The following is a 16,409-nucleotide window of genomic DNA, read 5'->3' on the forward strand; positions in this document are numbered from 1 at the left end:
CAGATGTAGCTCAGTGGTTGAGCACCTGCTTCCCATGTACAAAGTCCTGGGTTCAATGCCCCATACCTCCTAAAAAAACAAAACAAAAGAGTTCAATATTACTGCTTAGGTTTGCCTTTGAATTTTTAATAGGTTTGACATTTAAAGGGATTTTCCTTTAAAAGCACTTGCTTAGCTGCCAAAACCTTAATGAAATAATTTGAATGAAATAATTTGAACATTTCTCAGCCCCCAAAATGCTTCCTGGTTGCCTGGTGTTCTGGAAAAAGCATCCTGTCTGTCTCCACTAATTTCACAACCGTCTCGTGGATGAGTCTGCGGAGTCATATTTCAGATACTTTATTTTCCCCTGTCAGCACACAGCAGCCCATTACAGGTTCATTTCTGTAAAAGCAGAGTGAATTATTCATTAGAACATCATTACAGGCTTTGCAATGGAAAATTATTTTCATTTCTGCATATAATGAACCTCACCAAGAGCCAACAGAGGGGGGAAATTATGCATGTATAGAAAAGAAAGACGGGAAGTGGTTATAGACATTTATTTTCTTGTCTTCGTCAAATAATTCCTCTGATAATTGGAGGATAAGGAAATTTGGGCTCTACGGAGCTAGGAACGTAAGGCATCAACGTCAGAGTGCTCAGGGAACCCTTTCGCACTGCAGTAAAAGGACAACCAACTGTTGTCTAGAGGCTTTGTGTTGCATGCGCCTGATTGCACTCAGGGAAGAGAAGTCTCTTGCCAGGTTCTAGAAGATTCCAGTAGGTCTTCCTAAACTGGCTTCTTGAGACAGCTTGAGATCTGCTTCTCTGCATAGGTTTCCCTGATGGTAACTCCACCTGTCCCCCATCTCTGGCCACCGCTCTGCAGCACTAATGCCCCTTCGCTTCTCTCTACTTTCAGAATCCAGGAATTGACATAGGTGATGTCTCCGAAAGAAGAGCGTTAAGGAAAAGTTTAAAGTGTAAGAATTTTCAGTGGTACCTGGACCACGTATACCCAGAAATGAGAAGATACAATAATACTCTTGCATACGGGGAGGTAATTAAGACCACGCATGCTCTTGGTTTGGATTGCTGTTCGGTGTGCTTGCTGTGAATTCCTGGCTGGAAGAAAGCCGGGAACGGAATTATTCATCCATTCATTCACTCATTCATTCATTCAATGACCATTTTTATTGCAGGTGCAGGCCCTGATAACAAGTCTTGCTTAGGTTGGTGGGGAAGACAAATGTAGTAGACTTTCCAATGGGGCATGGACAGAAGGCTGGGCAGACTTCTCTGCCTGGGGAGCGGAGTGGACGAAGCACCCTGTTTGGGGCATTTGGATTTTGAGGTGCTCTGGGATATGTAAATGGAGACGTTGAGCACTGAGCTGGGTATAGAGTTTGGAGTTCAAGAAAGGTGAGAATTGTAGCTCTCCATTGCTCAGTGCTATGAGCTGGAGCCACTTACTGCCAAAGAAAGGACAGAGGTGCTCCTCTCCAGTTTTCTGTAATGAGCTTATATGACCTTTTACAAATTAAGATGAATTGATTTTTCTCTTATTACAAATGCCATAAATATTCATTTTAGAAATTTTTGAAAATGATAGTAATGATAACATAAATAGCAACAGACATTTATTGGATGATTTCTGCATGCCAGGCACTATTCTAAGTGCTTTACACATACTGATCTGTTCCACTGTCCCTTTCTGTAGTGTAAATAGTATTATTATCCCTATTTTGTTGGTGAGAAATCTGAGACCAAGAAAAATCACTTACCTAAGATCACACAACTTACCAGTCATGAAGACAGGATTGGACATAGGCATCCTGACTCTAGAAATCACGGGTATATTTAGATATATAGCCTTCTGTACTGTTCATGTGCATTTTTACTAAAACTATGCTGTCCACATGCCTTATAATTAAAAATTTCACCGAATAATATGCAGAGAGCTTTTTCTGGTATCATTAAATACTTTTTGCAACATTATGGATGGCTGCATATGATACCATCTTTTGTGTCTGCTGTGCTTTGTGTAAAAACTGAGCCATTTAAATTGTCTCCATCTTTAAAACACCGTAAATGCCATTGTTGAGAGCATCCTTATGTGTGTCTCCGTTCATCTACCTTATTACCTCCTCACGGTGCTATTTTGGGCATGGACTTGGTGGCACCCAGAGGCGGCTCCAGGACCCCACAGAGGCAGCAGCAGCAGACCCCCTGCTGGCCCCAGCTTTAGTTTTCTTCCCACAGCAGCCTGGGGCCACCAGGCTGCAGGGAACAGGACTTTCGTTGACAATGAGTGCTGACATTTTTTTCTCCAACTGTGACTTCCTGTTTTATACCTGATGCTTGTATAGTTTTATGGAGAGTTGGTCAAGGCCAGGCTAAATAATGTGACTGGGGACGCAGCGCCCTTGGGAGCTGAGCCTGAAGGGGAAGCTCACTCCCTGCAGGGAGGTCAGTATGGAAGCTGCTGGAGCCAGCCCGCTGGATTCAAATCCTAGGGGGCTATGAAGGCTATAAAGCCCTTCTCTGCTTCTGTCGCCTTGTCTGTAAAATGGGGGAAGTAAAGTCCCCACTTCAGAGGGTTATTGGGTGATAATGAACTACAGCAAGCAGTTCTTAGAACAGTACCTGGCTCATGGCATTAGCTATTAATGGGTCCTAACTGCCTTGTCTTTTCTTCTTCTAAATAAAAGCATGTCTTATTTTTCTGGCTATCAAAGGAAAATCAAATATGAAGGAGGCTTCCTAAAACTATGGGGAGTAAATGGATTATTCATAAGACAATTGGGGAAATTGCCTAGCTCTACGGGCAAGAAATCAATGGAAATTCTTCCAGCTCACCATATACCAAAATATATTTCAGATGGACAATAGCATTAACGGAAAAAAATGAAACTAAAAAAAGCCACGAGGAAATAGATATGAATCTGATTTCTGAATGGGGAAGGTGTGTCTAAGAATAAAAGCCATGGAAGGAAATGCAAAGGAAAAGAATAGAGTTCTGAGCACATAAATATTAAAATCATCTATACATCAACTGAATAGAGAAATAATATGCCAGACTGGAAATTTGTATGCCACAAGTGCTACAGTTAAATGGGTAATGCCATTAATATATGATGAGCTCTGCAAATTGATTTCAATAAAAAAATCAATAGCATTAAAATCTGAAAAGAAAAATAGGCAAAGTACAAGGAAGACCATTTACACCCCCAAAAATACAAATGGTTGGAAAATACATGAAAATTTTAAACTGGTTGCATAATCAAAGAAATTAAAATAAAATTTAAAATACATTGAAGTGTCTTTCCCCCTCTACCAAATGAATAAATTCATTTTTGGAATATATGTTTGTACTTTGATGGCAAGGTCTTGGTAATATGGAAAACCATCTGTCCTCTGGCAAGAGTGCAAATTGAAAAAACTTTTAAAAAAGCAATTTGAACACACGTATGAAAAGACTTAATGATAGGCATGCATTCATCTCCACTCTAATCCTAAGCAAATAGTCTAAAATGGGGTAAAGATTTAAGAGTGAAATAGTTTATCTCAGTCATTTGGGGAGTGGGGGGAAGAGAACAAGATTTTTTAAATTTAACTTGCAGGGAAATGCTTAGTTAACAATGATATAATATTTCATGGTTGGAATTTTTTGCAGCCATTACAAAAGGTGTGTACAAAAAATACTGATAATGTAATGCTTAAGAGAGAAAGGTCAGGAATATAAAACTGCATTAGCTACTATTTTAGATTGGGTCCAAGTGAGAATAACTCAGGAAAATGGAGGTCATAGCTATAGTTAACTCTGGGAAGTGGGAGGACAGGCAGTTTTGTGGGGTACTTATTCCCATCCTCCCAACTTTCACTAACCTTTGTGATCATTTTATTATTAGAAAAAATGGGAAAACGTTAGAAGATGGCCAGGGCTGCTGTGTACAGTCCGCAGGCTGTGCACTGTACAACTCCAGGGTTTTTTGCCATTCACATAAACCGCAGTCTAAATGATATCCCTGGAGCTGTGCAATGGGCTGGCTGTGAAGGTAAAGTGGAGATCATAGTCTAAATTAGAGGGGTGGGGAAGGGTCTTCTGTTTTTTCAAATTTTCCTATTTTATTAAAACAATAAGTACTATGCATATACTCTATAAAAACAAAGAAGGAACAAAACTCACACTAGATTTTAAAGCATTTTAAAGCATTTGCTTCTATTTCTCTTCTCTGCCTGCTTGTGGGTATCACACTATACACACACACACACACACACACACACAGTTGATATCCTTTGTTCTTCACTTCACTTAAAAATCTGTTGGAGATTTTTCCTGTGCCACTGAATATTCCTAGTTTTTATGCTCCTTGCTCTTTCCTAGTTTTTGGCTTTTAAAAAACTTCCCAATCGTGTCAGTTATACACTTAATTACATTATGGTTGCCTCTATTTTTTTTTAAATTAACCTTCTGAGCCTCTAATTATCAAAAGTAAGGGTCAAGTGCTATGTAATACAAGAACTTTAACGTACATTTTCCCCTGACCCCTGCATAGAATTTCTAGTCTTTCTTAATGATTCTGGAATTTTAGACACAAATATTATTATATTTTATCTACATGTTATATATACTTTAAAAATAACTTTTTAATCTCATTCAGTTTGGTAACAAAATTCATCAGTCAACTCAATTTTTAATGCTCACTGCTACTAGTTGTTTTCGCCATAACTTCCTTTTCCTTTAACTTTTAATTTTATTCATTTCTGCTACCTGGAATGGTTCTTCAAATAATTTATATGTCCTGGCTCTCAACATGTGTGATATGTTGCCTTTACAGATGAAAAAAAAAATCTCTCTATTGTACACAAAAGCACTGGGCCACCAACTCTTTTGTTCAAATTCTGTGGTCAGCTCAAAACTGCTCTTGTGGCCTGACCTGCCCTTTGCCCCTAGTTTACTCCTACTTATCTTATTTTAGACCGTCGTCTATAGTGAAATATAAAACACATATGATATACATCCAGCACAGCACCAGGCACCTACCAGGCCCTCAGTAAAGTTTATTAAATGACTAGCTGACAGATTTGAGTAGAGAAACATTAGAAACAAAATGCAAAAGACTGGCATTCTGAAATCACTATGTGGAAGAAAGATGCCATAAAAGTATTAATATTCTTAATATATAAAGAGCTCTTACAAATCTATAATAAAATCATGTAAGATCCCAGTGGGGAAAAGGGAAATGAGCAAAACAGGTAATTCTCAAAAAGGGAGATAATTGCTAAAAATAAAACATTCAAATTTACTATTAAGAAAATAAACACAATTTATAAAAACAAGATGTCTTTCTTCATTCGAAATAATATTTTTGAATGGTGAGACTCAGGGTTGATAAGCATTTACATATCTTATGGATGGGAGTATGAATTAGTTTGAAGCTTCCAGGAAGCAGTTGGGCAGCATGTTTTAAGAATGCTGAGATGTTTGTCCCCTTGGATGCTGTGAACCCAGTTCTTAAGAAAAGAATCTGAAATGCAATCAATAGCTTTATGCAGAAATCTGCTCATCACAGCCCAAACTGGACAAAACAAAATTGTCAAAGATTGGGGAACAAAAATTAACTGTATGGAAGGATTGGAACAACTTTTTATTTTCTTCTGTATTTTCCAAAATATTTCATTGAAATGATGTTCTTTTTATCATCTTTAAAAAAATAAAGTCATTAAAAACTATGCTTCCCTGTGTGAGCCTGGACACAGTGTTGCTTGGTCAGGAAAACGACACAGCAGAGTGCCCTTTGCCTCTCTTCTGATTTATCCCAGATTAGTTTGGTGTCCATGGAGAAGTAGAGGGGACAGAACAAATAACTAGGAGGACCATGTGGCCATTTCCACATTCACTGAGATTGCGAGGTAGATGGGGTGGCATCACAGTGCGCCTGAGGTCCAAATTAGATTATGTCACTACACCACACAAAGAGACATTCCCACGGCCCATGAGGACTTTTGTCGCTTTCCTCGACAGGTGCATTCCAAGCACTTGCAATAGGTGCCCAGTGTGGCATAGGCCTCCAGTCAGTATTTCCTGAGCATATAAATAAATGTGGCAAGAGTGTGTCACCACAGCAAGGCTTTGGTTGGCTTTTTTGACTATTGCTTTTCATGTCTCCCTGCCTGGAATGTCCTGAAGTTGCTGCCCTGTGATTCCCAGGATTATTAAACCCAGTGTTGGCGCTGAGGCCCACTTGGGATTCATCCACACCTCTCAGTCCCCACTTGGACCCATCCTTGGGGGAACCTTCAAATCTCACATGTGGTAACCAGCCTTGTGTCCAAAAGTTCCCCAAGATCCTCTTTTGTGTTGGGGATGGGGGTGCCGTGTGGGTGGGGCTCAGATCCCCTGGGACCTGGGAGGAGGGCTGGGGCCCAGACCACCCACCCGCTTGGACTTAGTGAGCCACCCGCTTGGATGTCAGCCTTAGTTCTCGCATGGGATGCTCCCACCACAAAGTCAGAACCAGGACACGGTGGAACTGTGGTTGGGAAGCGGCTGTCCACTAGCTGGACTCTGATCAGTGATGCTTTACCTCTTCCTGCAGCTTCGCAACAACAAGGCAAAAGATGTCTGCTTGGACCAGGGGCCGCTGGAGAACCACACAGCCATACTGTACCCGTGCCATGGCTGGGGACCACAGGTAGGACCCCACCTAAACAGGAAGAGAGTAAAATCACCGGCCCATGCAGGCCTTGAGGGACTTCTGGAAACTTCTGTTACCCTCTACATTGGTGGTTGTTACCCGTTCTGTTTTGAGGTGGAGGTGGGGGGATCTCTGCTTGTTTCTCCAAAGAAGCTAGGCACAAGTTTCCTAAGTGGTTGCATCAGCACAAATAGTAATGGGACCAATGTCCCTACTGCAAGGAAAAGGTGAATCAACTTCAGAGTCATTGACAATGTGCAGGCACATATCACATGTACAGATACTGCCTATGACTCTGAAGAAAAGATTAGCAGAACCCTTCATGGGAACCTGATGGCTGTGTCCATCCTGCAAGATCATCGCTAGTTTGTGGAAGTATGACCCTGACTGTGAGTGCTGGTACAAGGGCAAAGTGCTGACCGGGAAAGTAACATTTCAGAGAACACACAGGTTCTCTGCTCTCTCAGGAGAGTTACACAGGGTAACTTGACAAGGGCAAAATGTCCAAGAAAGTCAGAACAGAGCCCTGATCAATGAACTGCCCATGAGCACTTTATGCCAGCCAACAGTGTGTGTGCACGTGTGCACACACGTGTGTGTGTGTTTGCACACAAAGAGTTTAGCAGGAAGATTAGAAGAAAACACATTAAAAATGCCATTAAGCTTGACATTTATAACAATTTAAAACATCGTTATGCCAACCAATAGCAACAGAAGGCGAGCTCTAAACTAGGAAAACATTTAAATTCAATTCCAGCAGAGCACTGGACAGCTGGTTCTAAGCTAGACTCACAGATGGTCAGATAACCTTCTCCCTCTGAATCTCAGTTTGTTCATTTGTAAAAAGAAGACCTGGACAAGATGCCCTTAGGCTCCCTTTGGTTTCTCCCATGTTCTTTGAACACACTCACTGCATGCAAATTCACTTTCATCCATCACATGCCCACACTCACACATGCACTCATGAAGGCTCTTGGGTTTTCTCTGCACTGAGCAGTTTTGCCTTCCCATCTGGCCAATACTGGGAATTAGAAGAGGTGACTTCCCTCTACCTTCACCGCAGGTAATTCTCATAGTTCCAGACCTTACATCAGTGTGTCCCCACCTGACCGTTCCTTCAAAGATGGGTGAATAATGCCAGGCAGATGGCTGGGCACATCCTGAGTCATTTGATCCTTGCGGCAACTCTCAGAGGTAGGCAGGCAGCACCAGGAAGCTGAAGCATAGAAAGACAAGTGCCTGGGAATCAAGCAAAATAAAATCCAGACTCTCCAGCACAACCAAATCACTTTAAATTCAGACTAACACCATGTAACTCAGCTCTATCATGTGTCTAGAACTGACTAAAAGTGCTTAGAAGAAGTGAGAGAATGGCAGGGAAACTCTAGACCTGTCCCTTCTCTGGAAGGTTCTTGGGAAGCAGGCATTAGCTTTAAAGGCAGTATTTCATAAAGATTCTGGGTGTTTTCATCCACTCATATATTCACTCACTCAGCACACCTACTGCAGATCCTAGTTAAAATCCTGTACGCTTGAGTGGCACTGACATGAAGAGGCAGGAACCCTACAGAGGGTACGTGCGGGAAGAGTGTTACAGCTCAGGGCGCTGTGAGAGGGAAGGTGGCTGAGTTTGGCTGGGGCTTATATCCAAGAGGGAAGGAAGTGCTTAGGGATGAGGCTGGAGACAAGAAGCAGGTCTTGGAGGGCCTGGCAAAGGCAGGCTCTGAGACCACAGTTCTCACTCTTGAGACTCGAGGTGCCTCAGCAGCGGCTGGGGACCATGAAAACACAGCGCGCCGGGCCCCACTCCCCAAGGCTCTAGGGCTGGGGTGAGCCTCAGAATTTGCCTTTGGAACAAGGTCCCGGGTGATGCTGCGGCTGCTGGCGTAAGGAGCTGGGGAGCCCGAGGGACGCTCATGAAGAAGGGTATGTTTAAGGAGGGAGGGATGCTGGGAAGACTTCCTGGCCGTTGGCCCCTCCCAGGGACTGAAATGTTCTAGGAGCTTTGGTCGTGTGGGGAGCATGGGGGGGGGGGGGGGCTTGCTGCAGGGGCTGGACAGGGCAGCGAGGGAAGAGGCTGCGTCTTGGGGCGGCCAAGTGAAGAGGCTTCACCTTGTCTTCCAGCCAAGATGACAGAGGGAGATGGTTCATTGGGCCCGGAGGACCAGAAGAGAGGAGATTCCAAAGGTGAAAGCAGGGTCAGTGCCTGCCCTGCTCCGCGAGGACCCCACAAGCAGGGCCTGGGCGCTGGGCCTGGGGACTCCCCTTTTTGGGCCTTGTTGCTGCACATGACCATTGTTTGGGGAAATGCCAAGAGTAGCTTTTAGGAGAAAACTTACCTGCCAGCCTCCTTTTTCCAAGCTTTGGAACAAGGACCATTTGAACTGAGTTCCTATTAGTGATCACATCATAGAAACAAATCCATTTCGACATTTCCATAATCAGAAACGGGCACGAGGAAGCCAACTTCTCCCACGAGTGAGAAAGAGATAAAAGGATCAAGATAAAGCCTTCAGAAATCCTGGGCTTCCCCACATGGCTCTGAACACTGCTTTTTTTTTTTTGGCTCAGGTCTTTCCTGGGAAGGTTTTCTAACTCAGCAAGCTTTAGGCAGGACCCTGTGGCCAGCTCTTCCCAGTGCCTCCCTCCTCCCTCCCTGTCTGCTCTGGCCGCCCAGGGCACCCCTCCAGTGCCCTTGTGCCACCCACACCTCCAGGCACAGAGTGGGACACGTCCCTGTGGCCTTGACCTTCCTCGCCCCTTGGGTCCAGACCTTTCTTTCTCTTGCATCCCCTCAAGGTTCCTCCCAGACACCTGCCAAACGGGCCCAGCAGGAACGGCCCCACGGCATCCGCCTCCCGGAGCGCACGGTTGAAGCGTTAGGAGAACCTGCACTCTGCCGATGCCCTCCTGTTACTCCCTCCCCAGGCAGAGCCAGGCGCGCGACGTCTTCCTTTCCCATGGGAGTTTAGTGAGTCCACAGCAGGGGGCCACGGCGTTGTTGGGAAATATCTGGAGTTCAGCTTTCACCAGTTCCACCTGAAGGCAGAACTCTTCTAAATAAATCCTCCTGCTGTTAAGTTGATCCTGGAGCAAAAGCCCAGTGCTCCCTGCTCCCCCATCTCCCCGCTACGTCCATCAAGAGGGATCCCTGTAAGCGGGCCAGAGTTGCTGTCCCTCGGCTGGGCTTTTGAACAAGTCAATCTAATGTTATCTTCTGTTCCACCCGAGATTCCGAATCAAAGCCTTGGCATTGCCCTCCAGCTGCCAGGCTGCGCTCCCTGCCTTCATCAAGGTGCCCGCCCTCCTTTCCGAATCCAGTCCCCTCTGCCGGGAAGTCCTGTTTTCCCACCTGCCCGGTGCCTTGGCATCCCCCTTAACCGTGTTGTAAAGTACCAGCCGAGCAACTCTGAGTCCAAGCTTCTCTCACCAGGCCACTCCCACAAGAAGGAGGTGGTGTTCCACGGACATTATTAGCTTAATTAATGGACTCTATGTTGTAATTTATTATCAGGCAGCAGTTAAACAGCGCTAAAATGGGCCCCGAGAAGGGTGATTTCCTGTCTCACAACATATGTTGATGGAAATGGCTCCTGGTCACCCAGAGCACCTGCTCGTTTTCTTTCTCCTTCCTCGCATTGTTTGTGTCTGGACTAGACAGACGTCCATGTCCATTCTCCCCTTAGCCTAAATTTTATTGAAACCTGGAATGTCGAGAATGCCGCAGCAGCTGTTGGTGTTGGCTTGAACCCCTTTAGAATGGGGGTCTTGTGCTAGGAAGGCCCACCCGCAGCACCTCAGCCGGCACCCCGTGGTGCCAAGCGGAGTTGTGCTGTTGCCGTCCTGGTCCAAGTCCAGGTAGAACCCCAGGCCTGAGCCGCTTCGGGGAGTGGCTGGGCAGGGACAGCCTCGAGCACGTCCCTCTGTCTCTGATGCCCACCTGCGTTGACTGCTCTCCCTGGCAGCCGAGCTTTTGCCGGAGGCCCTCATGGTACCGCCCGCGGTGAACTATGGTCCAGAGCTCCCAGTTCTGGTCCCTGAGGACAGTTCAGAGCCCTGTGGGCAAGGCCAGTGTCTGGGTTAAGACAGGAAGCAAAATGCTGACGATAAGAGCCATTTATCTTGGTTTTATTTATTTATTTTTAATTAGAGGAGTTGTGGGCTTACGGAACATTCATGCATAAAATACAGGGCTCCCACGTACCACTCTGTTGTAACACCTGGCTTCCATGTGGCACATTTGTTACCAGGGATGAAAGCCCACGCGTGCAGGCCCATTGATTTTTAAAACTTTTAAATTCTTTTTTTTTTTTTTTTAATAAATGTAGTTAAGAGTTTATTTAGCAACTTAGACAGACAGTTAACACACATTTTTGGATTACTACTTTTTTTTTTTAATATTTATTTTTTATTTTATTTAATTCCCTTCCCCTCCCCCGGTTGTCTGTTTTCTATGTCTTTTTGCTGCGTCTTGTTTCTTTGTCTGCTTCTGTTGTTGTCAGCGGCACGGGAAGTGTGGGCGGCGCCACTCCTGGGCAGGCTGCACTTTCTTTCGCACTGGGCGGCTCTCCTTATGGGTGCACTCTCTTGCGCGTGGGGCTTCCCTACACGGGGGACACCCCTGCGTGGCACGGCACTCCTTGCGCGCATCAGCACTGCGCATGGGCCAGCTCCACACGGGTCAAGGAGGCCCGGGGCTTGAACCGGGGGCCTCCCATGTGGTAGACAGACGCCCTAACCGCTGGGCCAAAGTCCGTTTCCCAAAAACTTTTAAATTCTAATACCACTTCTCTTTCCAGAAGAAACATGTTTAATCTTCCCAGCTCCCCCATCAGGTAGGTCGTAACCACCCCCCTCCTCCCAGCACACACCCACCTGCCTCCCAGCCCCTCCTTTTCCCCGAGATCATGGTGACTCAGGTAGAAAAGGGGCAGCTCCAGGTTCACGCGGGGTTAATCCCGCAGTGCAGTTTCACGCCACTGAAGCCTTGTCTCCTGGTCTTGGAGTCTCTGCGGAGCCCTCTGGTGAGTTCCCAGAAGCGTCCCCATCCTTTGAGCCCACAGCAAGGTGTGGGAGGACCAGCAGCCAGCAGGAAGTGGAAAGGAAAACTTTGTCCTGGCTCTGCCTGGGAAGGGAGTAACAGGAGGGCATCTGCAGGGCGCAGGTGCTTAAATTTTAACCGTGTTCTCCAGGAACTTGCAGCCAGCAGAAGGGCAGCAGAGCAGAAGGGCATCTGGGGAGAAAGAAGGCAGCAGCTGAGGCGGATGGGAATGGAGCCCTGGGGCCGGGCCGAGGGCTGCTGAGGGTGGCAGCTTCCCATGGGTCCTGGTGGGCTCCTTACAAATGCTGATTCCCGAGTCCCACCCAGATCTACTGACTCAGAATCAGGGTACCTGAGGGCTGGGAATCAGCCTGCTACAAGCACTTCCCCGTGCTTTCTCTTTATTTTTTTCAGTCAACAAACACTTCTTGGACCCCCATTCAGGACAGACCTCTCTCTTAGACCTTATGGGTAATGAGTGTTTGGCCCCATTTGCCCAGGACTGGCCCATGTGCTCCTGTTGTCCCAGATGCACTTATTTTTCATTTGTAGTACTCCACTTTACGTAATTGGGTTCTGTTTTTTCATTTTTAAGGTAGAATTCATTCTTTATAACCTATGGCTTTACACATTTTGACAAACACGTGCAGTTAAATAATCATACACAGTCAAAATGAGAGCAGTTCTGTGCCCCGCTCATCCCCGAACTCCCCCAAGGCCCTTTGTAGTAAACCCCTCTCTCCCCCGCAAGTGCTTTTGTGCACATCAAAGTTCAGAACCAACCCAGGTGGGCTGCTCCTGGGGATCACCTAGTACCTGGGCATGCCCAGATACGGCCCGCAGGGCAGGGGTAGGGAGCGGTCCTCCCGGCGGGCAGCACCTCCAGCCCCTGGTCACACCTCTGCTTGGAAAGAGAAAGGGCCAGACGGTGAGGCTCCTATCCGTGGGCTGTGTCAGTCAGAAGAGACACCTGTCCCCGCAATGCCTCTAGGGGAAGGGTCTCAATGCCTGGAGGGCAGCACAGAGCAGACTGAGGCCACCGGGAGCAGCACCCCTAGGGTCCCCACCCACCCCTCGGTTTGCAGGTTCGGGGTCCCCAGCAAAAGCATGGCTCACCCGGGCTCTGGCTGGAACAGCGTTTCCTCTACGCTGCAAGGTCAGGTTCATGGGTGCTTGCGGCCCCCCAGGGCCAGCGGCTCTCATCTGTGGGCTTGCAGGGGCTGGTGTAGTCACACCCCCTCATGCTGTGCCGTAATGGGGGACACGGCAACAGGGAGAGCGCGGGTGGCCGGGTGCCGTAAAACCGTTACCCTACAGCCGGGCGCTCCCCGGTGGGTGTGTCCACAGCTCGGGGCGAAAGGGGAGAGAAGGGCCTGAAGAGCACTCCTGCCAGGGGAGGTTTAACCTCGAGGTGCTCCCGAGAAGGGGGTCGGCCACATTCATCTTTGGGCCCAGGAGCCACCTAAGGCGTCTAGGCCTGAGCGTGGGCTTTATTGGTGGGTCTCAGGGAAAGGTGGCAGGCTGCCCTGGGACCGTCCCCGACCACAGTTTGGCTGCTTGGTCAGGGGCTTGGAAGGCACGTGACTGGAAAACTGGTGACAAGGAGGACTGGCGGAGAGATACGTGCCTCGCCCATTCTGGAAGGGTGAAAACCATGAAGATATCCATGCCCCAGGGGTGAGCTCAGCAGAGGAGGATTTTATTAATCAAGCTGGTAGGACGACCCTTCAGTGGCTACCAGTCAGCGACTTCCCGTGGCATTTCCGGGGGCCTTCCCAGCAGCCAGGGGTGGGCTCTGCTCAGCCACAGGTTTCAGAATAGAATGGCCCTGGGGAAGTCAACGAGCACTCTGTGAAACTGCTATCTGCAGTAAGGGTGCTCTTCAGGTAGCACTGTGCCAGGGAAACGGCAGGGGGTCAGGATGTCCAGGGGTGTCAGACTGTGTTCTGAGCACCTCCTGATTGAGTGGGTTCAGGGCAAGGGATCAGAAGTCTCTCCTCTGTTTGTCCTGCCCTCGATATAGCTCACTATTCCTCTCCCTTCCTTTTTGAGCATCTCCCATTCCTTCGTCAGTTAATTCATCACCAGAGCGACAGACGAGAATTCTTTTATCTCATAATTAAATTTAATCTGATCTTGGGCTCATTCTTTGATAGCTTCATCTTTTAAGCGATGCATCATCCAAACACCTTGTCATTATGATGCATTGTGCCAATAAGGCACTCGTGCCCCTCTGGAGTGACAGGGCTCGAGTGAAACATTAGCATGTGGAAGGCATCCGAAGCCTCGAATACACAGAAATTGATGGCATCCAGCACCCCTGGGCTTTCTGACCAAGTCACATCAGTGCTGGGGCTTAGGGGACAGGGCCACTGGAACAAACTGGAGTTCACACATGGGAAAAGACGGCCTTGTGCCCAAAGGCAGGCCTCTGCTCTGGGAAAATGTCTCCTATCATTTGGTTAGAAGAAAACCAAAAAGGATTCTTTTCCATTTGTGGACATCAGATTCCTGCAGAGCACAACAGAGGAGAGGTCAAAGCAGGGAAGCTTTTGCCTGCAGGGGAAACAGCACTGGGTGCAGATACTTTTTTTCTGCTAAGGAAACCTAAGACACACACACAAAAGAGAGAGGAACAGAATGCAGGAGAGAGTAATACCGATGCCATTTTACACATTGGAAATTCGATACCGTGGAGGCTCTGTGCTATTCATTTCCATTTCCTATCTCTTATGTAATATTTTAAAAAAAACAACCTCCCCCTGCATTTCAGTGCAACACTTATATATTCATTTTGCCTCATTTCAGATAGTGGGAATATTAAGAGCCTTTTTCTGCTCCTCTGACGCATCTGCTCTCAAAATATTCCAAGCGTTCCTGATTTTTTTTACTTCAGGTTAGGAGGCTCCTGCCTCCACGCAGCCGCTGCGCATCCCTAGAACCTTCCGCCCCTGTCCCCTTTTTAGACCTCCTGGGAGTGCAACGTTAGTTAACTCTGTTTCCATTTCCTAGACTTTTCCAAGCTTGTGGAGACCCAAACCTCTTCACTGCCGTCTGCTCTGCACCCATTTTCTATTTCCAATCCCCAGTTCCTTCTTTCTAATGGGCCCTGACAAGGGCTTTTCACAGTTCACATGCCAGAAATGGGAAGGCTCAGTTTCCTAACCGGTGCACAGAAGTCACTTCACGCACATTTGATTTGGTTTAAGGGGGACTCCAGGTTAAGGAGGACTTACTGTGTGATTTCTTTCTTGCCGGAATGGACTGATGAGCTATGCTTTCCAGAAAATCAGAATTACAATCATAAATTGTTTTCCAATACAGATTCTAAGTTAAACATTTTGGCTCTCCTTAGAAGTTTTCTCCAGCCACCAAAAGGCATCCAGGAAGGTTTTGTGTCCATGTTTGGCTTGTGGTCAGGAACAGCCTACCCCCCCTCCTTATGAGCCAAACCTTCCTCCTTGCCCACAGCTGTTAAATTCAACTGCCAAGTCAATCAGAGTCATTGCTCATCTTTCCTTCTTTTTTTTGCTAAAGAAGCAACAGCTTTACAGAAAGTTTAGAAAGTACAAGTTTAAATCACCTATTATCCCACCACCATAAAACAAGGATTTTCATTTCTGAGGCTTACTTTCAGATTTTTTTTATATAGAAATATGTTGGTTTCTTAGCTTTTATCATATCACTGAGTTAGTAAAGGAACAGCACAGCTGCTTCCAAAGGACAGGAAGGAGAAGGTGAAGCCTGGTGGAAAAGTATCCAGCATCTTGGCATGATGGGATCTGGCAGAGCAAATGCAGAATGCTGGAATAACCTCATCCCCCGACGGTTTGGTTCAGTCCCAGAGTTGTGATTTCTGTTGAGGACAGTTGCATGTGTCCCTTGCATGGTTATTTTCAAAGGTGGTATTTGTGTGAAGTTGAGAGTGTCTGAGAACATGGCCAATCAGAATTAAAAGTAGATCCTGAAGACTTGGGCCGGAGGAGTTTAAATCATCAGTACAAGATGTTGGGGCCTCAAGAGTCTGAGCGGTTCCTTTGGAGGAGGCTAGAAGAAGACCAAATGTGGGTGGGAGAAGTCTTAGGCTGTCCTTGTTAAACAGCCTGCCTGGCTCAGGCGCTAAGGGGTTGTGCAAAGTGTCATGTAGGAGATTTTTTGTGAGCTAACTTGCTGGGAGTCCCCCTATTCGGGGATCACTGTGGGTGCCATGTGCAGACTGCCTTGGCTCTAGAAGGGCTGCAAGTCGCTCTGTGATGATATGGTGTCGTCTGTCCTTGCTGGAAGCGCAGTGCTGCACCATGTGTTCTCCTCATGCCTTCCTTTATGCAGCCTCAGGGACTCAGTATCCTAGAGGGTGGTCCTGCCTAATACTGCTCCCAAAGACTAGGTTCATAGCTGTGAAATTTCCTGAGTATGTGGCTCCTCCATGGAGATTTATATGCCAACCAGCCAAATACTGAAGGTGAATCACAAGAAACGCTTGCAGGCGGGCTTCAAGAGCCCGGGCATGGGTGTCTAGTCAGCTCAGTCCCAGGATCCGTCCTAGCACACTAGGCCATGCTCAGCTGAGGACTGGGCTTCGAATATCCTGCCAAGCTGAACCAGGAAGTGGCCAGAGCCATGCTGTGCCTGGTGAAGGTCTTTGGTCCCTGCATCTTAGTGAGGCTGGAAATTAGGAAACGACA

The 16,409-nt window shown here is 46.9% G+C and overlaps 1 protein-coding gene across 2 annotated transcripts in view; it reads left to right on the top strand.

Moving 5' to 3' along the window:
- GALNT17 (polypeptide N-acetylgalactosaminyltransferase 17) overlaps positions 1–16,409 on the top strand; it is a 447,808-nt gene that overhangs the window by 412,566 nt on the left and 18,833 nt on the right. The window contains exons 8-9 of one of the 2 annotated variants that reach the window (XM_004460693.5): positions 905–1,042; positions 6,585–6,680. In XM_004460693.5, the coding sequence (XP_004460750.1) occupies positions 905–1,042; positions 6,585–6,680 (234 nt within the window). The remainder of the gene's footprint in view (positions 1–904; positions 1,043–6,584; positions 6,681–16,409) is intronic. The other variant, XM_071211180.1, reaches the window with a different exon arrangement.

This window comes from Dasypus novemcinctus, chromosome 23 (genome assembly GCF_030445035.2).
Source record: "Dasypus novemcinctus isolate mDasNov1 chromosome 23, mDasNov1.1.hap2, whole genome shotgun sequence".
Taxonomy (NCBI): Eukaryota; Metazoa; Chordata; class Mammalia; order Cingulata; family Dasypodidae; genus Dasypus; species Dasypus novemcinctus.